The sequence below is a fragment of the Cariama cristata genome, unplaced genomic scaffold (assembly GCF_000690535.1).
Source record: "Cariama cristata isolate BGI_N322 unplaced genomic scaffold, ASM69053v1 scaffold14693, whole genome shotgun sequence".
NCBI classification, from domain to species: Eukaryota; Metazoa; Chordata; class Aves; order Cariamiformes; family Cariamidae; genus Cariama; species Cariama cristata.
The window spans coordinates 19,450-41,069 of NW_009607933.1; the positions used below are offsets into that span (position 1 = coordinate 19,450).

The 21,620-nt window shown below is 45.3% G+C and overlaps 1 protein-coding gene across 1 annotated transcript in view; it reads right to left on the reverse strand.

Annotated features, from left to right (window-relative positions):
* NEMF (nuclear export mediator factor) overlaps positions 1-20,749 on the reverse strand; it is a 23,349-nt gene extending 2,600 nt beyond the window's left edge. Inside the window, exons 1-27 of the mRNA XM_009696939.1 lie at positions 20,682-20,749; positions 19,906-20,008; positions 18,905-19,030; positions 18,671-18,819; positions 18,391-18,458; positions 13,980-14,066; positions 12,967-13,043; positions 12,352-12,422; positions 12,186-12,261; positions 11,082-11,144; positions 10,663-10,740; positions 10,066-10,274; positions 8,152-8,337; positions 7,580-7,643; positions 7,016-7,104; positions 6,266-6,369; positions 5,781-5,843; positions 4,886-4,998; positions 4,179-4,236; positions 3,762-3,820; positions 3,146-3,266; positions 2,729-3,002; positions 1,877-1,919; positions 1,742-1,791; positions 1,227-1,374; positions 824-901; positions 548-742 (exon numbers count right to left, since the gene is read on the reverse strand). Coding sequence (XP_009695241.1) covers positions 548-742; positions 824-901; positions 1,227-1,374; positions 1,742-1,791; positions 1,877-1,919; positions 2,729-3,002; positions 3,146-3,266; positions 3,762-3,820; positions 4,179-4,236; positions 4,886-4,998; positions 5,781-5,843; positions 6,266-6,369; positions 7,016-7,104; positions 7,580-7,643; positions 8,152-8,337; positions 10,066-10,274; positions 10,663-10,740; positions 11,082-11,144; positions 12,186-12,261; positions 12,352-12,422; positions 12,967-13,043; positions 13,980-14,066; positions 18,391-18,458; positions 18,671-18,819; positions 18,905-19,030; positions 19,906-20,008; positions 20,682-20,740 — 2,811 coding nt within the window. The 5' untranslated portion in view covers positions 20,741-20,749. The remainder of the gene's footprint in view (positions 1-547; positions 743-823; positions 902-1,226; positions 1,375-1,741; positions 1,792-1,876; positions 1,920-2,728; positions 3,003-3,145; positions 3,267-3,761; positions 3,821-4,178; positions 4,237-4,885; positions 4,999-5,780; positions 5,844-6,265; positions 6,370-7,015; positions 7,105-7,579; positions 7,644-8,151; positions 8,338-10,065; positions 10,275-10,662; positions 10,741-11,081; positions 11,145-12,185; positions 12,262-12,351; positions 12,423-12,966; positions 13,044-13,979; positions 14,067-18,390; positions 18,459-18,670; positions 18,820-18,904; positions 19,031-19,905; positions 20,009-20,681) is intronic.
* Between the last annotated feature and the right edge of the window lie 871 nt (positions 20,750-21,620).

The window sequence follows — 21,620 nt, forward strand, 5'->3', positions numbered from 1 at the left end:
TGGAGAAAATAAATCCTTTTCTCAGCAGTACACAGAAAGCCACATTCTCACTGCAAAGAGAATGTAATTTACTTTAAAACAAAGGTAAGAAGAGCATTTTTATGTGGGTGGGAGGCAGCGTATTTCTTTCAAAACTCTAATTTGCTCAGTACGCGACAAGCCGGGAGGAGAGAGAGGGGCTGTGATTCGGAGATGCTGACTCACAACGGATCTGGAGAGCACTCGGTTCCACTTCAGCTGCACCGAGTGGGAGGTATTGACTTAGCCAGCTCCTCGGCAGCCTGGCGAGGCTCGGTACTCCTCCGAGCCCTCGTTCTGGCTGTGCTGGGAACACAGGGTGCACAGAGACTGCCGCAGGGGTTTCTTACTGCTTTTTGAAACCAAGGGGCTCCCAGAGCCGTGCCATTAGGCACAGTGTTCTCCACAGTGCCCCAAAACCAACAAGAGGTGCTCAGCCTCCCTGGCAGAAGAGAGCTACCCGGTGCCAGGAGAGCCACAGAAGGGACAGAGGTGAGGACAGGAGAGGCGAAGTGAGCGGGCTGCTCACCTTCTCATCCTGCTGCTCCTCCAGGGCCGGGTCCTGTGACTCGTGCAGCAGGACTCCTGCTGGGAGCATCTCCTTGCCCCCTCCAGCACCATGACGCACGGCCTTGGGTTTCTGCTGTTGCTTCTTTGCTGGCTCTTCTTTTGTCTTTCCCTTTTTCCCTTTTTTCCCTTTCTCCTCCTTGTTTGACCCTGCAGACTGAGGTTACACACAGAGGTGGTCAGAGCCAGCGATCCAAGCGACTGCCCCGCAAGGGAAGGCAGAACTCCTCTCGCTCACCCCCAGCAGTTTCATGATGAGTTCCCGGTCCTCCTCGTCTTGGTCCTTGTACTTCTCCTTCATCTTCTTCATTTTACTCTGCAGAAGAAAACACACCGACAGCTTTAGAAACAATGACTTTTGCAGAGTTTTGCATCCACAAACACCCAGATGCTGACCCCAGATGCACTTTCCTTCCCAGTCTCCTGAACGTCTTTCAGAGCAGTTCACCAGTAACCAAGACACAGTGGTTTCAGCGTGCTCTATGCTACCAGACCAGCACCATCATCCTGAAACCACTAAGAGCACCATCAAGAGTCTAAAACTATCAGGCAGCCATGGATGTCTGACAGAAATCTAGAATTTCTGTCCACATTTCACATGGGAACAGCTCAACCCGTGGATAAACCTGGTCCCTGCCTACCTTTTGGCCCCGCTTGATGGGCTGAGGGGCCGGCACACCCTTATTGGCGTTGGGAGCAGGGGGAGGCTGCATTTCCGTCTCTTTCTGCTTCTCCTCAGGCGGCTCCAAGTTCTCAGAGTTGTTTTGCTGCTTCTTTTTCTTCATTTCTCTAAGGAAAATAATCACTTGACACATTGCCTCTTGTTGCGACAAGAGAGGCTGCTGCTCTCCTGCCAGCATTACCACCCTGCTTCCCTGCCACGAGGGAACCCGAGGCACCTAACACTGGAAACAACCCCTCCTCTGTAAAACCTCTCGAGCCCACGAGTACGCAAGAAACTGTTCCCACCCAGCACTCCCGAAGGACAGGAGCGGCCGCCATCCCACAGGCAGGGCCCACGCTGGAAATGGGAGGACGGATAATGGGAACGGACCAGCCCAGACTGGGAGGTGTACGACATGCCCTGCGCCCAGGTCCTGGCAGAGGGAATGGGGCGGAGGCATGCACCTCACTGCAAACACAAAGAGGCTCTCACCTCCTCTCCTTGGCAGACAGATGCCTTCGCCCCTGGGACTTGCTGTCACTCTAAGAAGTGAAACGCAGTTAGAGCACACCATGTCCAGCAGCAGTTCACACTGCTCTTTGCCAAACATCTGAGCTGGGACCTTACCAAGTTGGATTCTTCCTCTTTGGGGATGATTTTCTGCAGGGATCTGTGGGGAGATTGAAATGGAGCTCAACAGGTGTAGAACGGCTCAACCACAGCCCAGTCGTTGGCTAACCTGGTTGCACCACTTTAAGCTTTTTAATTCTTGAAAATCCCAACTTTGCTGAACAGAAAAGGGCAGCAATACCAGGATTCAGTTTACAAAACAAGTCCTCAAGATCTCTGCCAGCTTGTCTCGTGCACACACAAGCTACAACGACAGCCTGGGTACAGGAACCCCTGATGTTCAGCTTCCCAAGCACACAGCCCTGCTATTCCCTGCAGAGCTGTCCATTTCCACCCACTCAATCCCAGCTCCTTACACCCTCTAAGGAGTGCTGCTTTCAGGGACAGCAGGGAGATCAGCTCGTCTCACAACCACGTGCAGAGCAGTTGCTCAGCACCAGCTTGGCAGAGCAGAAACAACTCGTGACTCAGTTTCTCAGGCCTGAACAGCTCCGAAAAGAAAATGCGGGCAGCGATCTTCTGAGGAGCAAAATCGGGGCGTGGTGGTTGAGGGATGCTTAGGCCAAAACAGGGAATAGCAGTGATGAAAGAGCCAGACACTTCAGGAGGGGGGTCCAAAGCAAGCAGCCTACAAAGAAGAGCCGTGCAGGGAAACGGCAGGGAATGGTACGCAGCATGGCAGTACTCCCGCAGTGGAGGCCTGCTGCCCCGCGCTCTGGCAGCCTGCAGAGCTGAGCATCAACAGAAGCGGTGGCAACTCATCACAGCCCCTGTCCTGGCAGCATTTTAACAGTACGGATCCTCCGAAGCGCCCACATTGCTGATAAGCACAGCTGCCTCTTCACTCACCTGTGAGACTGAAGATGCGACAGGTCGATTGTTGTATCTGGGTAATTTACCTCTTCCTCCTTCACTTCGCTCTTTGACTCCATGTGTTCTACTTCATCTTCAGATTCTCCATCATCTTCTTCGGAGTCAGCCTCGGGTGCAGGAGGTGTGTTTACTCTTCCCTGGTCAAGGTCGGCAATGCCCTCATCACGATTACTCTCCGACATGGCTTCCACATCCTCTGGTGCTTCCTGACACTCTGCTTTTTCCTCTTCGTTGCTGCTATCTCCTCCTTCTGGGGCACACAGGCAAGGAAAACACAGTTCACATTAGAAACACCAAACCGACCCGTAACCCGGTACAGGGAACTACATGCCAAACCCCAAACAGTCCCGTCTGTCAGCGGCGTGCACTGGACCCCAGTCACATCCACTGTACCTAACAGCTCCACTTCTTCAGACACCAGTTCACTGGCACTGCTGGAAACCGTTTCCAGATCCTCATCCTGTACTTTGATCTTCCTTTCTTCTCGGTGTCTCCAAACACAGCTTTCATCCACCTAACAACAGAGGCACCTTTACGTTAGGGCAGTACCAGCTCCAGCGACGTTCGCTAGTCCATTCAGAGAACACTTGACTCAGCTTTAGACCTTCCCTTTGAACGCTTTTTGCCATTCAAAAGGCAAGAAAACTAAACCAGCACATTTAAACCCAAGTCTGACAACCTAGAAAGTGCAGCTAGCGAGGAGACGCACACAGCTGCACAACCAGCAGACTCCCTAAACACGCCTATGCTTCAAACACAGCTGGTATAAAAACCCAGCAGAGGTAGTAATGTTCACAGCGTCTGTTGGTTTTAAATGAAGACAGTGCAAACTGGGGAAAAATGGAAATGAAAGCAGAGTAATTTTCAGCGAGCAGTGTTTTATGGGATTTGTCCCAGTGGGAAAAGAAGCCATTGGGAATATACTGATAAGCAAGAACCAGAAAATAAGCCTCCTACAGCTCAAACCAAATTACAAAAGCCAGCAGGAGCTGCACGGATAAAGCTGTACCTTAAACAAGAAGCTAAAGCCCATCATCAGATATGAAGGTGGAAGAAAGTTCTTTTTCCCTGAAAAACAAAGGCAGATTCTCATGAGAAGGTTTTAACAGGCACGTTACCTGATGTATTTTCAAAACTAATTTTTATTAGAGGCTTTAAGCTACCAAAAAATTACACTGGGGCTTGTTCTGTCTTTTGGATGACAACAGAACAGGAGAAACTCAAAAGCAGTTTAGCTAACGATCTTCTGTCCAGGGCTCAGCAAGAAGTGCTGCTGCAGCTGCCCGATATTCAGTCTAAACCAGACGGAACAGATTTTCAGGAGAAGAGCGGGATCGGTCGGCTGCCGCAGTGCCACTGCAGGACAGCACAGCATCTTCAGACAAAATGCCTAACGTCAAATTCACACTGTTCCTTTGTGTCTCACCTCGGATCATGAAGCTTCCAGTAGTGAGGTATTCTCCTGTAGGTGCAGTTTTAGAAACCTAAAAAAATCATGATATACTGTAAAGAGTACTGTCAGAGGCGGCCAGCGCTGTGTAATAACAGCACTAACAAAAGCAACGTTCAAGCAAGCCGCGTTTTTAACTTATGGGAACAGCTTTGCAGGACTCTGGATCCAAGGGATTCTTCCTGTCCTTTGTAGGGTATCTTCCTAAGAGACATTTCAATTCAATCACACACCACTGGCACTACATTTTAGAAATCCTGGGCGAGTAACTGGGTTATTCAGGAAGTAAGAACGCTACAGGCATTGCGACTTTCAGTTTAATGTAATGTCTACACCCTTATGCTTGAGTTGACGGGAAGCACAGCCAGACTGCAGTTAATACACAAGCTGGAAGCCCAACTGAAAAAACCCAAAAACTTTATTTTCAATAAAAGTCCATCCCCTCTGTTAGTCAGAAGCCAAGCCTGCAGCATTTCCTCTGTCATGTTCACATCATATCAAAGGTTACCCCTCCACTCCTGCGCATAACTCTGGCTAAGCCAGGGCGAACCCACAAGGAGTGGTATCAGAGAACAAGTTTCTACAAGTTTCCATGAGTTCCCCGACAGAGACACCTTGTCTGCAGTCACACACCAATTCCTTCAGATGTTCTGTCCGCAAAGCTCACGCCCAAGTGTCCTTACCTGGTTGTGGGAGACCCACCAAGCACTGGTGACAACACGGGCATCCCAGGCAGCGCTGTAACACAGGGCCATCGTGCCCGCCTCCGTCAGGGTTCGTGGAGGGATGGGTTCACCTACAAAGTAACACCCAGCACATCAGTGAATGCGATCCAAGCATAACAGATCAAATCCTCCAACTTCCACACATGCCCTAATCCAGCCTGTGTGCTTTCCAGGGCCACTGGGCAGAGACAACATGGCCTGCCTAAGCCTGAAGGCAGTACGGACAGAGCAGAAGCAGCATCAGCAGCTGCTCTTCACAGCTGCCCAACAGAGGCTGGAGCCAGCTCTGCCACTGCTCCGTCCTCAGCTCAGCTCCACAAGGGAGCAGTAACTCTGCTCCTCACAACGCAAGGCCAACTTCCAGCACCTCCCAGGAACGGGGCACAGGCAGGGGTTACACAGCTGGGCTCCCACAAGATCCATCCCACCACGTTAACATTTCTAGGCTAAGATCAGCACCTTCCATCAGCACCCAAACCGCTTACGCCGCCAATGAAAGTCTCAGCAGGACTCCAGTCCCTGCGGCCAGCAGCAAGCACTTGTACCACCGCCTCGGCCAGCGACTAACGCTCGTCTCTGTGAGCACATCTCCACTGCTCCTTCCCACCAGGAGCAAAACTGAGCAATTGCAAGTAGCCAGTTGTGGCTGGGAAGTGGCAGCAGTCAGTGACAACCTGATCTTGGAAGGACTGATGCCTCTGACATCCCAAGGAAAACATCTGCTGGGGCTGCGTACCACTGCGAAGGGGGAAGGCAGCTTGCCGGGCGGGGCTCAGACACGCAATACAGCGACTGCCAGTTCACAGTGCGCCCAGGCTTCTACGAGTCCCTGCATCAGCCCCACGCAAGGTACCTGACGGGTTCTTGATCACACAGCTCGTGGCTCCGTGGAGATCGGCATGCACGTATATGTCCCCTGGAAAAGAAGTGACTCGAATCAGTCATACACATGGTGAGTACACGGATCACTCGAGCTAAGGTGAAGGTTTCTAACGTTAGTTGGAAACGGCTATTTTGGCTGCAAGGAGCAGGATGGGAAGAGGATACAGAAACCTTTTAGTCCATCCCCGTTGCTCCAGGGAGAATCAGCTCCTTTGCTCCTGATGGGCATCTGTCCAACCTCCTCTTATCCCACAGCGCTGGAGGGTCCAGCCTCCCACAGCAGACCTCCCACGGACAACACACACACACAGTCTCTAGGGCTCACCACCAAAGTCCCCTCTTACCTAAGACCCAACTTAAGAACAAAGCAGACAGACCTTCCCCTGTCTATTCTTGCGCACTTACAAAATTGGAAAATAAGAGAGAAACCGATATACTCCACTTCCTCAGACTCACCTGGTTTAAGATACCGCTTTACAATCAGCTCATTCTGCTGTTGATCTCTTCCAGCAATAATAAGGTAATTCTCAGAACTAATGAACCACAGGAACTTCTCAAACCTGCCAAATTACAGCAATCCATTGTGTAAAAACCACCTGGAACTAACAGAACATTACAGAGGTGTTTTTTTATATCAAACTCTGACAATATCCATCTTAGCATCTACAACTTAGAAAAGGCACTGCAAACAGTTTCACATCCATTCATACGCCTGGGGCATAAAAACAAGGCATGGTACAACATCACTGCCAACAGTATTTTGAGATGAAACAACAAACCATCACCACAAAGTCCTCCTATTTATTTTTAATAATTCCATTATTAGACTATAAAAAGCTTTGGGATTTGGGGTTTGTTTTGGTTTTTTAAATCTACTGTTACTATTTCAGATACTGAGCTGCCAGAAAGTAACAGTGAAGTTCCCTATTTTCACTAAGCCCATATTCCTAGCTGTGTTAAAAGCAAAAAAACTCAGCTAAACTACAAGTCCACGTCCACTAACGGGAACTCTCCCGGGCAAACACACTAACAGGATCAGGCCAACACCTTCAAGAAGCAGCTGTAAGGAGACTCAATACAAAGTGTAGCACTTAGAAATCATAATTAGCTCCACTTCTAAGCTAGTGAAAACTCAGCCTGACGCAGTTGTTCTTAATTTGCGCACATTCACAGCACATTAGATAACGACAACGAAACTGTACTTGCCAATAGACCTTTCTCGCTTTCTGAATGGTGGTAACCGTCTGAACTTCCCTCAATGTCTGCTTCGTCTTCTTCTCAGCCGATTTAAATGCCTGTTTAGACAGAAAGCATGGTCGCAATCCGCCAGCACAGGAATACAGAATTGCTAACTGAACAGTAGGACAGCTCTTCACAGGCCTGCATTCCCCTCCTGCACATGTAAGATAGCTGCCCTAAAAATCTTCATAAATTTGCACCCTAGATAGCTGCCCCCTGAGATTATCAGCTCTTTGATTGTAAGGATTTCCACTGATTTTCCACTCCTGCCTCTGTAAGCACTGGTCTGTCAGTATCTCCAGCAAGGACTTGCCCTAAGTGTTCACAATGCAGCTGGTGGAAACCAGATGATACAGCAGGGATCCGCAATCCTCTGTTCAGTCAGCTTAAAAGCTCAAGAAGGAAACCTGGTCGGTTGGTTTCAGTTCTCATGTCTCATTAGGGCTACTTAGAGCAGGTCAGGATTTTCCACATATCAGTGATAGGGACTTTGCTTTTAAATATCTTCTAAAAACAAAGAAAAAAAAATACCTTTTCTGCAGCTTCTACTGTCTTCTGAGTTTTCTTAGCTGCGTGTCTTTTGTGATCATAGTACCTGCGAAACACAAGTCTGTTTGTATCTGAAATGCCAGCAGATTTATTAAGCACTCATTTTCAGAATGTACTTATCACAGCCCTCTACATTTGCCATTAGCATTCAGTTTTGAGAAGAGTTTTTTTTTAGCCCCGATCTTTGGCTTAGTCTTCACCTGAGAAAAGCAGGCAGATGAAGTAAGCCCCTCCTCAGACAGACAGAGCGCTGTGTTTGGGTTAACGTGTGGCAAAAGCAGCCATTTTGTTCCATGCGTCACTGTGCAGAATTGTACCCAAAATTAACTCAATGTGATAGCCAGAGACTAGCTGCTATGCAACAGTGAGATGCTGGTTTTGGACCAAGAAAGTGCACACCCTAGACCTCAGGGCAAGCTACCCATTTCAATTTCTAACTTTTAATTTTAACAAGATAGACACAGAGCCCTTCCTATGATGTTATCATTAACAACTGCAAGCACATAGAAACTTCCACTACCAAAGCACAGCACGCATTTACTGTTAAACCTTACTTTTTGGCATTGGCATATGCAGACAAACTAAGATCAACATCAACTAATGATGGTTTGTTTTTCTGAGGTTTCTTCAACTGTTTGTTTTTATTCTTTTTCTTTTTTCCCTTTGGTTCTTCAGTTTCTTCTTTCTCTAAATCGGCATCCTCCTCCTCCTCTTCCTCTTCAGATAACACATATGGGTTCCTAAAAACACATGGTATCATATAATTAAGACAAGACAATTGGTTATTTTTTATGCTTAGTGCAATGCACTCTTCTATTCTCTTACGAAGACTGGAAATGGCCTAAGGAACCCTTGAACTGTTTTCCCTGTGCAGCCACCGGAAGGCCCCAGGACGCCTTACATGCAAGTCCATTTATGTCTCGGAGTCAGCCAAAGTTTGAGGGAAACAAGAAAACAAAAGTAGAAGATAAAGAGCCCAACTTTTCCAATCCAAGGAAGTGAAATTTTCCAAGGCAATTTACTCTATCACAGAATCATAGAACGGTTTGGTTGGAATGGACCTTAAAGACCATCTGGTTCCAACCCCCTGCCATGGGCAGGGACACCTCCCCCCAGACCAGGTTGCTCCAAGCCCGCCCCATCCAGCCTGGCCCTCAACACTTCCAGGGATGGGGCAGCCACAGCTTCTCTGGACACCCTGTGCCACTGCCTCACCACCCTCACCGGGAAGAATTTCTTCCTGATATCTCATCTAAATCTTCCCTCTTTCAGTTTAAAGCCATTAAAAGACGCCTATCCATGCTATCAACCTACAGAAAAATCTAGACTTAAAAATGAAGAACAGTTCTGAAGATCTGCTTTCATAAAGTAAAAGAAATACAAGACATTCTATGCATGATCACCGCATGAAAAGTGAACAGTTACATCGTCATACTGACTCATTGAACAGGACAGCAATGCTGTGGTTTAAAACCTCAAAAAATACCTGCTCCACTGTTTTCAAAGAGGTATGCTGAGGACACGCTAACTGGATTTGTATTTGCGTCTCACCAGGACATTAAATCCTGCTCGATACAGCTGTACTAAGTCTGTGTAGCAAAAGGTGGTGGAGCAGCATAAAATAATGTTCTTCATAAAGGAAAATACATCTCCATAGTCCTCTGTACTAAGGATGCATGATTCAACACTTGGCGGACTGACCGAGTGGTTTGATCAGCGAAGTGATCACTACTCACAACTAAAACAGACAGAGAAGAGAGACTGATGACCCAGCTGCCAACAGAGAACTCACTCCTGAAAACAAGTTTATTCTATACACTAACATTTCTGAAAATGAGGTAACTAAAAATTCACAAACTAACTTGGCCACATTACAGCTTTCACACCAAAAGTTCTAGCTATAAAAAAGAAATCCTCGCTTTTTTTCTCCCTAACATCCTGATACAGTGTCAGATCAGGCTTTTAAAGACACCCCAAATACTGCCTCCCTGCCAGCTCTCTCTCACCAGGACTTCTACAGGAACCAGCATCCAAACTTGCAGCTCTCAACAGCTGCAATCTTGAACCACCAGCTTTTCGCTGGAGCGCCGTCAGCAGTCAGCAGCATCCAAAGGGGAAGGATCTCATGGGGATTTTAGATCAAAGAAGAGTAAATCAGAGAGGGTTAACTGCTGACTGACAGACTGGAGCTTTGGACCTATACTGCTTTAGGGTACCTTCCAATGTTTTACAATATAGTCAGACAGACTCTAAAAATACTAAACCAAAAGCTATTACAGTCACCAAATTACTATTCTTTTTGAAAGCAAAAAAGAAAGCATCCCTCTCTGCTCACAGAACTGCTCTCTTCGTGCTACTGTAAGAAAAACCAAACGATTTAAATACCAATGCACAAGCTAAAAAGATACCCGTCTCCTATGCAGCTCACACAGTCAGCGTTTGGCACAGGTGATCTGCCATGTACTTACCTCAGCAGCATTGTGATATGATTTGTCTGAAGCTTTAATTCTTTGATTGCACTTGCAACGGGGTCTCCCTGGGCTTGAGCTTCTTTAACAATCACTCCGATCTCCGTCCAGTCTATCTGGTTGGCTAACGCACTACGGACCACCTGGATGGCTCGGTCGACAATCTCCAAGTTCATTTCTATAAGTTCTCCTTTCATCTTATCAGCTTCCTTAAGGAAAGAAAAAAGTTTATACCCATTGAAGCTAAACACACGCGCAGCAATAGTTTAAAAAAACCAAAAGCAGTAATTAATATTGAGATGAAATCCAAGTATGGCACTGAAGTGATCGCACAGGACAACGGCCAACTTGACTCCTGCAAGCAGAGCAGCACAAGCAAATTTTGGCAAATTTGGCAAGTTACGAGGTACAAAGCACGCGTGAGCCATGCTGGGCAGGCTTAGGCTCCCTGAGGGGCTACAGGGTGCTCACTGACAACGGGAGGCTTCACTTTGGGGTCTAACGCTGACCGTAGCGATAGAGACCAGCAGGTACAACTCTTCAAGAAACATTACATATATTCTTAGTTAAAAAAAAAAATAAAAATCTCAGTCTTACCTGAGCCTGCTGAAGAGCTTCTAGTCTGTGCTCATGATCCCTACGGACATTTTCAAGTTTCTTCAATGCTTGTTTTTCCTTTCAAAAATAAGCAAGATGGAAAAATATAAATAGAAACAGCATCTTATCACCTAGTCCCTGCAAGACACTCAATAGAGCATGCCAGCATAGAAAAATACAGCAGCGTAAGAGATGCCGAGTCTCAAAAATATTGTTGTTAATGCTACTACTTGTATTCCAAGCAGAACCAACTGCTACCTTATACATACTGAAATCCACTCCCTGACCACCACTGACTCAGCATTTCCATTGCAAAAATAAGGAACGACAACTCCCTCACCGCAGGCTACAAGAACCAAATGAAGCATTTGAAGCTCAGAGAGCCACCTCAGCTGCCTCAGTCTTGGATGAGAGCATACCTGCTGCAACGCTTTCAGATCAATTTTCTGTCCCTCTAGCTTGGAATAGAACTCATCTGCTGCCTGCAAGAGAAAATCAGTTTTAAGAATCTCCAAGTTGCACTATCTCATACCAGCAACAAGCAGGCAGAGGAGGTTCCGCTCCAGAGAGGTGGCTGCAAAGCACTAAAAGAGGAGACAGATGCTAAAACGGGGTTGAGTAATTTCCTCCATTTTACCTTCGCATGAGATGTGTTCAGCAAGACACTCAAGGATATGTCTCAGTGCAAACCAGGGGCTATGCACAAGAAAAAAGTGGCCAAACTGTGACCCACATTTTTTGCTAAGAAATGGTGAAAAGGAAGCTGCTGTTTGACACAGTGTGCTCTTCAGATTAAATGACTGCAATCATAGAGCTGTCTGCCCTGAATTTCTGCTGCTTCAATAGGTCAGTTAAAAAAAACCCAACAAACCAAACCCCCAAAAACTAAGAATGGCTCCTGGTGTTCCAGTTGCCAGATACTGTGCTTAATACAAAACAAGAGGAAGGTTTTAGGCTGCTTATATCATCAGTACTGTGAAGGAGATGATAGAAATTCAGCCCAGAAGCTGGGCAGGAAAATGAAACAGGAATTCTGGAGATCAAGGTCAGGAACAACACGCAGTTAATGATTTCAGATGTTAATGAGTCAAGGACCAGGAAGGACAACACCTAAGGAAATATCAAATCAGGTGCCTGAAGCTTTCAAAGTAGTAACCAGAAAAAGTATAAATGGGAAGACTGACATGACTGTTTGCCTCCAGCGATAACTCAGTGTCTGAACTCTCCAGTAGCAAAACGTTTGACCAGGACTGATAACAGCCACCTTCCTTACAGGTTCGATACACACCTCTGTGCAGTGCCACATGCCGTGCTTCAGCTACAGGAGTTAATAAAGACAACACTGCTCAGCAGTAGCCTAAAGGCCCTGTTTTAGTTGGCCTTGGCTGCATAAAACATTTATCCATAAAATCAATCATCTCTTCCAATGTTTTCACGAACAACTTCTGCACTATGTTTTAATCACTCTTTTTAGCATCAGTCAATTAAAGCACTTAAGTACAGTATCAGCAAAAGCACTGTACCTTATTGAATGAGTCAAATTCCAAGTACGGACATTTTGAATGTTGAGAAAACAAGAAAGGATGAAATTCCTCATATCTGTAAAATACACATTCGATATTATCACCTGAAAACTAATTTATGTTATGCAGACTAGTAGAAAAATAAATAAATACTTCAAACATTTACGTGTAGATATCTTCTGCTGGTTTATCTGCCTCCAGACTTGGCTTTTTCTCCCTTTTCTGGATAATATAACCCTAAAAGAATACATAAATACGTCATCAGCATTTGTCTTCAAAAAGGATACTCCTTATCTTAGCAAGGCAGCAAGTTTTAGGTGCTACCCTACTGATCAGCATAAGATAGTAAATCATTCTAGCAGGGAGACTTTGTGGCAGAAGCAACGCAACTGACTGACTAAAACCCTGACCGCTTGCTTGTCTTGACTCCAACTTCTTCCAGAAAAAAAGGTGAAAACAAACCTTTTTACAAACCTCAGCACTATCCTACAGCTTGTCACACAAATGCATAGTTTATGTGCAGAACAGTGTTACCTGCTATTAAAGCACCAGTGCAATTCTCATAGGACCTACATAATCTGCTTGTAAATTATTTAATTGCTGCACATCTAGTGCAAGGAAGCAATTTTTATTCTCCATCACCACCTGGAGCCCAGGCTCACAGAATAAAATCTGTAGCTGATAACACCAGGAACAAGCATGTGCTGAACAATGCCTGCCTACCAGTTTAATTCTGCAGATCCTGCATAACCAATAACCAAGCTGCTCAACTGAGACTCACCTTTCCACTGAAGTTGTCAGTTAGTGTCATATATTCTTCTGCTTTCTCTAAAGCAGTAAGCACTTTTTCAATATTTTCTAAAGAGAGAGGGGGGAGGAGAGGAATATTTTAAAAGACCTAGAACAGAAAGATATTTTAATATAAACACAGCACAACAGCAAATCAACAAAAGGCCCAGGCAACTGCTCTTCCAGTTACGTGCCTGAAGCAATCTGTCCAAGCTACCACATTAAGTAAGATTCTAGCATGTCTCAAAAATAAAAGAGCAGATATCCTTTACCCCTGGTGCTTCACTACAGCAATTACTGTTCATTTTAAACAGGAGCCTCAGTACGCATTTTACGTTTGGGGAATTTTTAATTAAAAAAAAATATCTATATAGATACACATAATTATTCAAGTTTCAGGAAAAAAAAGAGACCACACAAATCCTAGCACTTTATAAAAATAAAATTGCAGAGGCACAACATAAACCAGCAGCTGTGAGAAGTTACTTGTTTGTTACAAAGGTGATTTATTACAGCACCATAATGAAGTAGGAAGTAACAAATCCTTTTGATTGATGCCGAATATAAAGCACACAAGAAAAGTAAGATGACAGAAAAATCCATTCTGACTTTACTACCCAAATCCATAATTTCCCAGTAAACGTAAAGCTGCTACTTTATCAACCCCCCACTGTGTTTGCTATAGATAAAGGAAGACTTTGACGCTAACTCTTCTATACAGGATTCTTGTAAAACGTCTCTTCACATAGCCACAGTTCACCTGTGTGTAAGGTGGTATCTCATTATAAAACCTCCTCCTATAGGAGGAGTCTGATGTTTTATCTCCAATAAATTAATGTTTTAATGTGAACAAGGTTGGTCCCCAACCTAAAAACATGAAACCATATAACCATATGGTCAAAAGTACAGGTTTAAGGATTACTCATCTCTTTGGAAAAACTACTACACGGACATAAAAATTATCATATAAGTAGTACAGCCTTTAAAATATTACTTCCTACATACCTTTACTTTCCATATGCTGATCTACTTTGACATAACCAGAAAATCCAGCATCTATAAGGCAATGCTCAATGAGAGTGGCTCCATAAGCTGTTAAAAAAAAAGACGAAGAATCATCTGTAGAAATCATTCACACTGAAATCTGTACTCACACTGAAATGATAAGAAGTATTTCAACAAGTCATGGCCGTGAAACTACAGTCAATCCTTAGAGAGGCTGGGGAGAGCGAGGCAGTTGTGGTCTGAAACTCAGGAGGCAGAGTCCAGAGCGAGCAGATGATCAGGACTCCCACGGTGGCGCTCTCAGAAAGGCTCGCTGGCTGGGCGGAGCACCTGGGTCTCAGCTCACGGCTGATGAGTTCTTAGAAATTTAAGGATGCTTAGGTTCATCTGGAACTGGGAGAGGTGTAGGATAGAGTGAGGATATACAGGAAGGATGGGCTTCATGTTGGCCAAAATGGAACGCAACCCTCATGTTTAAAAGTGGGTAGGAAAGACTCTGAGCTGAAGAGTGTCAGAAACCCAACAAGGGTGGCAAACTGCCTGGCCTGGGATAAGGTATTACAAAACGTGAAGCCATACAAACTCTGTTGCTTCAAATAAAGAACTAGGAAAAAACTGGCAAAGCCAAATGTCAAACAAGCGACAAAAGAACAGATGCAGCCCCATTTGAACAGGGTGTGGAGAAAGAGCAAAGGAAAACAGATATAAGCTCCTGCAAAGATCCTTAAAGACTAAGAAACAAGATGGGGCCATGGAAAACCAAGTTTTCTTAGTTAAACTGAGAACAAGCAAAGCAGAAACATGAAGGAAGGAAAAACATCAACCACTGGGACAGTGCTGCATCAAGCTTAGAATGATGTAGTGAGTAGGTGAACAGAATCTTAAGTGTCCAGACAAATTAACAAGATAAACGCTTGAAAAAAACTAGCACAATCCCATGGGAATGAAAACCCAGGCCTAAATCTGGGACAAGTATTAGGGCTACAGTATTAACTGCCTGAGCAGGGCTGCTGGCCACCCTAACGTGCAGAGGGACAGCCAAGAGATTGTGAAAGCTGGATACAGACCGCTAAATCAGGTTTCAATCATCCCAGGCTGGCTGGATATAATGCATGTCATGGTACAAGGCTGACACTCAAATTTACCTGGATCCACGCTAGCACCACAAAAGCCCAAGAAATCTCCTACAGGCATTCTCAGCTCAAAAAGGAAGATTACATAAAGCAAGGAAGCTTCTTAAAAGGAAAGAAATTAATACAATCAATAAAAGGCAATGTCTGCAAGCAACCTGCAGGCTATTTAAAGATGCTATTTTGATGGTTCAGAACAAATGCATACCACTTATTAAACAGAAAAATCCAAGGGTGGCTGGCATGACTAAACATCAGGTTAAGAGAAACTGTTAAAAGCAAATAGTTATCTGAAGTTGTGTCCCTTGTGGAAAACGGGAGACCAAACTCTGGCAGGTGAATGTAAAACACAGCAACACTCATCAAAATTAATCTTGAGAAAATCTGAAAAAAACCCCAACCCATCAAGATTAATTATAAAGCCTTTTACAGGTATATCATAAGCAGGAAGCCTACTAGAATCAGTAGGTTCAAGAAGCGATCAAGGTGCAAAAGGAACACTCAGATACGACAAGAGCAGGAAAATTAAATTAGTATCTTGAGTTTCATTCATAGTGTAGGGGCACAGGGAAGCTCTGGCCGGAACGCTTCTCTACAGAGAAGTCAGAGTATCTGCCTCGAGTCCAGTTCTCAGAAGGGGCGATGGATGCAACAGGCAAAACAAACGGCAGCAAATCCTCGGGATTGTGCGGTACTCAGCCAGGTGTTTAAAAGAACTCAGGGATGGAGATGCCAAACTGTTAACTGTAGCTTGCAACATCTCTTTTGCCGCAGCAGCAAATCCTCGGGATCGTGCAGTACTCAGCCAGGTGTTTAAAAGAATTCAGGGATGGAGATGTCAAACTTAACTGTAGCTTGCAACATCTCTTTTGCCTTAGCAGCAGAGGCACAAGGAGGTTAATGCGCCGGTAATTTTAAAAAGGGACTAGAAAACTATCAACTGTTTTTAGCCTAAAGACTAAAACTAGCAGAGAGCTTTGCACTAGATACAGAAGAGCAAGCAGTTTGTATTTTGCATCATAACGCTACAAGACAGTTAAAAAGCACAAAGACAAGGGAGGTCAAATAGGTAAGGTCGACTTGGATTTCCAGAAAGCATTTACCAAAGCCCACCCCAGAGCTCTTGGGGGAAAAAAAGCTGGATAACAGGATAGCCCCTGCCTGGCTTAGAATGGGGCTGAAAGACAGTAAACAGGGAGGAGGTATAAACTGTCAGCTTGCATCCTGGAGGGAGGGGAGGAAAGCTGAGCTCTACGGGGACCTACTCTAGGGCCTGCACTGATCAACAGGCACCTAACTGGCCCGGGAAGGGGGAACAAAGGGCAAGGGGCAAAGCCTACTGATGAAACACAACTCATCTAAGCAACAAAGACAACAGCCAGCTGTGAAGAACTGGAGGAGATTGAGCAATAGTGAGTGATTAGATAAAGAACTGACACATAAACTCACTGTAAAACAATATAAAACGATTTACATGAGGAAAGAGTTATGCGTATGCCCAAGTGAGCAGTTCTATTTGGGAGCAAGACCTAACAACAGATGGTCCTGTGGAAACAAAAGCTCAACTGTCAGCGAACACAAAAGAGTCAAGCTGTGCGTTGGGAATTATCAGGAAAGGAATAGCGAACAGAACAAGGGAAATCATGCCACAGTATAAATCCATGGCGCGCCTCCACTGTGAATGTTATGTCCACATTTACTTACCCCGTTTCAAAACAGGTAGATCTAGAAAAGGCACAGAGAAGGGCAAGGAACAGAGTCTGTACAAGGAAAGACTACACAGGCTATGCAGTGGGCGGGCCAGCCTAGAAATTACTAAGACTTGTAAAATGAGCGGTGCGGAGTTGGTAAATAGGCAGCAACTGTTCACCTTCTCTTCAAATCCAATACTAGGGCACGAAGTAAAACTGGCAAGATGACTTTCAGAACAAAAAAAGGCAGTGACTTTTCATGTGAGATGCAAGCATGTGGAACTCCTCACCACAAAAACACTGTGGATGGCAGAAGTTCATACAGGTTCAACAAGAGACTTGGTAAATACATGGAAGGAAAATGCAACCCAAGCTATTAGATACAAAGATGCCTGCCGATCAGTCACGGGAAGTCTCTAAAATGTAAAACTGGTGGGACTGAGACTCTTCTGGGAAAATATCAGTGTGCTTACTAAGGTTGCAGGCTCATGACAGGGCTGGTGAGCAGGCACTGGTCCAAGGTTACGCTAACTGAACAGGATGCGAGGAACTACAGGAGACAACACCAGAAACTGCTGGACGTGACGGTTACCAGCATGAGAAGCGGCAAAAATTAGAAAAGCGGCAGGAGGGATGGCTGGGTTTCACAGGTGGTTAAGGAGGAGTGGGTGAGAAACAGCCAAACTCACACGGTAACTGAAGGGAAGAACTGTGGATCTTTTAGAGAGTGGAGCCTTGCCAGGCCAGCTGCGCCTGGGTAATCAGATCAGAAGCACTATATAAGGCCAAGGTTACCTAGATAACAGTATCAGAAATACCAAATTCGAGTACGGATATAGCAAAACTGGTACCAATGGGGGAAAGTAATTAGCCACAGTTTGTTTATTTAGGAGGAGACTAGGGTGAAGAAAGAGAGGGACAAGGGTGGTGAAAAAGAGAATCACGAAATGGGAAAAGGAATACTTGGGTCTGCAAACCATGTGATTTGAGCTGTTCAGGGGTACCTGCCAGGCAATCCTCTGCTTGATCAACATTGCCAAATCAGGAGGATAAACCAAACTTGTTCTGACCGTGTCACACAAGTCAAACTTGCTTCTGTGGTCAGGAAAACCAGGGCGCAGGGTGCTTTGCAAGGCTACCAGAGAACACCCAGATGGACATATCAAGCATCCTGGATTTCCCACACTGGTCGTTGTTCCAGGGACTGGCAGCACTGGCATCCTCCAACCACTTCCTAACAACATCCTTGCCCTGACTTTACACTTACGTGTCCTATTCGGTGCCACTGAAGACAAGACGTTGGGCAAAATGCATCAAGTCAGAGCTCTAACAGAGCTACTCTCAGGTCCTCATCACTGCAGGATCATGGCAAGGCTCATCTCTTTGTGCAGTTGGTTTGAATCAAAAATATCTACTGTTTTCAAAGGCTTAGGTTTTTTGTTGTCTTTCAAACATACATAAAAGCAGACTGCCATGAACAACATCAAAGAAAAAAAAAAGACTGCTTGATGTTGTTCAAATTTTCAGCATCATGTAAATATAATGCATATTGACCCTATTTCATTTTCTAATAAAAACACAATTACTTACGAAGATGCGGGTTAAGAACCCTCTTCAGTTGTTCCCCTTTGGGTGCATTTGAGATTATTTCAGTTAACCTGTGAAAGATAATGGAGATAATGCATTTCCAAAGAACAACGCGTTTTAAGACTACATTGTATTGCTTAGAACCTACAAAACATTTTCAGTTTTAAGAAAAGAAATGCAAAACAGTCTGTAATATGTGAAAAGACTACCCAAAGATGTGCTGCCTTTCAGTTTCAAGTAATTTGGGTTTATTCCAATATATACACCATTTAAAAGCAATTACCTTTCCAAGGTTGGCAGAGGTGCAGGTGCTTTTGCACTGTCGACTGGGTATCGTTCCCGAACCGCAAATCTGACATCATCTGCTTCATCTGTGCGAAACCTCAGAATGTTTAAAATGACGTATTCATGGTCCGTCAGGACAACGTTACCCTGCGAGCACACCACAGAGAACCATCGGCAAAGGCCATACTCACGTTCTTGCTTACAGAGGACACGCTTCGAGCTTTGCACTCACCCTGTCGTACAGCTCAACGATCAGGTGATAAGCAGCTTCGTCGCTTCCAAACTGGAAGTCCACAATTCTGTCTATACCCAGCTGTTTTACACTGACAAGTCTTCTGGTCTTTAAATGCTTACGGCACTGTCAATAACGGAGAAAATCTCTGTGAGATGACGCAGACAGACCTGCTATACTGAAATACATTCTTAGCTATAGATCCCTCCTGTGACTCTCACCACTTCTTACTTAACCCGAATATCGTAAGGGTAAAAATGCTGATCTTGGTAACACAGAGACAAGACAGCTCTTAGCAAAGAATACCTCGATATTTATAGATAATACAGTTGTTCCACATTCTTAACGTTAAGCCACTTGTGCCATTAAAAACTGCTATTTGTTTAGCTCAGCAAGTAAACAGCTAGTTAAAATTCAAAGGGTTTATATTACAAAGAGAACTGGGATTATCCCTGCATCCATACATGATGTGGAAAGCCACCCTGGAGAATCTTTGCCGAGTCATTTCAATGAGGCCGCATCCAGAGACAGTGGGTTAAGCAGACCCGTGTGAGTCAGCACTCAGGTTGCAACCCTGCAGATCTACCTGCAGGCACACAGCCTAACCGCTTGCAGCAAGATCTGAACCCTCGAAGTCCAGCAGACTGAACAGCAGGACTCTATTAACATAGGGTGCTGCGTCCAGGGCCTAAAAATTTGCACAATCCAACTGGAATGACAAGGACTTTGCTGGAGTAAAATTCCAAAAAGTCTAGGTGGCCCAGAAAATGTCCAGCAGATTAATATCTTCATAAATTTAAACTTTTATTGTTTCAGGCACTGAACATCAACGACGTGACCGCAGGTCCACATTTGTTCTTCCCTGGTCTTCAGTCACCTGATCGATCAGGATCCACCAGGCAAATCCTTCCACTATTTTCTTCTGTCTCCAAGTACAGAATATAACCATTGCTTTCTGATATCCAGCCACCTTATTAAAAACAAACTGTAGGTTAGTTTACCTTCATTGCAAAGCTAGATGGCATCATATTTTTTGGCCACTCAAACTCCGTCGTGTGAATGCGTATACCAGATTCAAGCAGCAGCGTGGCCTTGTAGTCTGGTCTGTTAACAAAACAAAGACTCATCACTCGGCACATGAGCAGCCACCCCCACCACCACACGCCACTTTGCACTGGAATGAGACCAAAGCACCACAAACCAGCGGCACAGCATCCGCAGAAAACACGGTTGCCAAAACTGGTAATGCCCATCAAATAGTGCCGCTGAGAGTGAAAGCACATCCACTTTTCAAGTTTACCGATAATCTGGCCAAGCAAAAAGCCTGGCAAGCAATGGAGCTAAAAATTCTCCGACACAAGCGGAGGCAATCAGGTGAGCAAGGGTCCATCTCAGACACCACTGGAGCGGACAGGTTCGTGACATGACACGAGCCCTACCTCCCATTTCACCTGTGCACAGGGATCACTTACTAAGTGCTGCTCTTCATGCCTCCAACTCCTCTCTTCCCTCCCATAAAAAGAAACCATGACAAGTGCGTGTTTTTACACTAACATCTTTGGCCTTTTGGATATTTTTGCAGTATTTCACACTTCATATGCTATCTCCCAAGAACCTCCTGGGTAAAAATTACTGCATTTTAGCAGAGAGTAATAGAATTTCACTGAAAACGAGTCAGAAAAGTCACATACCCATCAAGAGAAATTACATACACACAAAAATAATCTAGTTCTCATATGTAAAGTAACAGCACAAAGAAATTTAAAGAAGTTCTTACTTTTGAAGGCGAATAAGATATGTCTTATTATCCACATCATAAACATTGTTTACTCTCATTCCCAATAAGCTGTCAAAAAGAAAATACATGCTTTGGAGAATATGATACACAAACCACAAAAGTGGCTGAAAAAATCCCAGTGATAATTAAAATACACAGAAGTGCAAGTTATGATAAATTACCAAGCAGTAACCGAAGAGGCAGCAAAGCATGATTAATGGAATGAGCTGGAAGCCGAACAACCAAAACATGAAGGAATTGCTATTAATGGATAAAGTGCAAAAAGCTAAACAAGTTGAAGCAAGAACAGCCACCGCGGACAACCCAGCTGCAACCAGCGAGCTTCTGGATCTCCAGCAGAATACAGAGGCCAGGCTGCCGGCTCCTGCAAGCACTCCTGTTTGTGGCAGGGATGCAAAATTTACTGGTTATACTGGAGCACTTTGCTACTCGGGGCTAACTTCTGCATCACTTGGGGAGCCCTTTGCCAGCATGGGACACTCGTATTCCCAGTACAAGCACCAAAATAGCTGGGGGGGCGTCAGTCTTCTAATTTTGTTCAGAGTGGGGCTGAATATGCAGATTGCCCTGGATACCAGAAGGGTGTCAGAGCTCCGCAGGGCACAGAGGTGAGGAGCATTAGGGCTTCTCAGCTGGACGGGAGAGGAGATGACAGACCACAGCACCTTCCCCATGCAAACAGGAAAGGAAGAGCACTCAATTGCTCCCCAGGGAGAGGCTGGGGACAGGAGTAGGACAATGGGGGGAGAGGGAACAAGGGCACCGGGCCTTCCCCGATGGAGTGACAGGGGAGGCAGAGAGGCCTCAGTGCTCCGGGGCAGGAAGATGTGCTGGGGGCCGCTCAGGCAAGGTCAGACAGGCCCTGTCCTGCCCCACAGAGAGGGGCAGCCCCCCACCCAGCAAAGCGTGGGGCTGGGG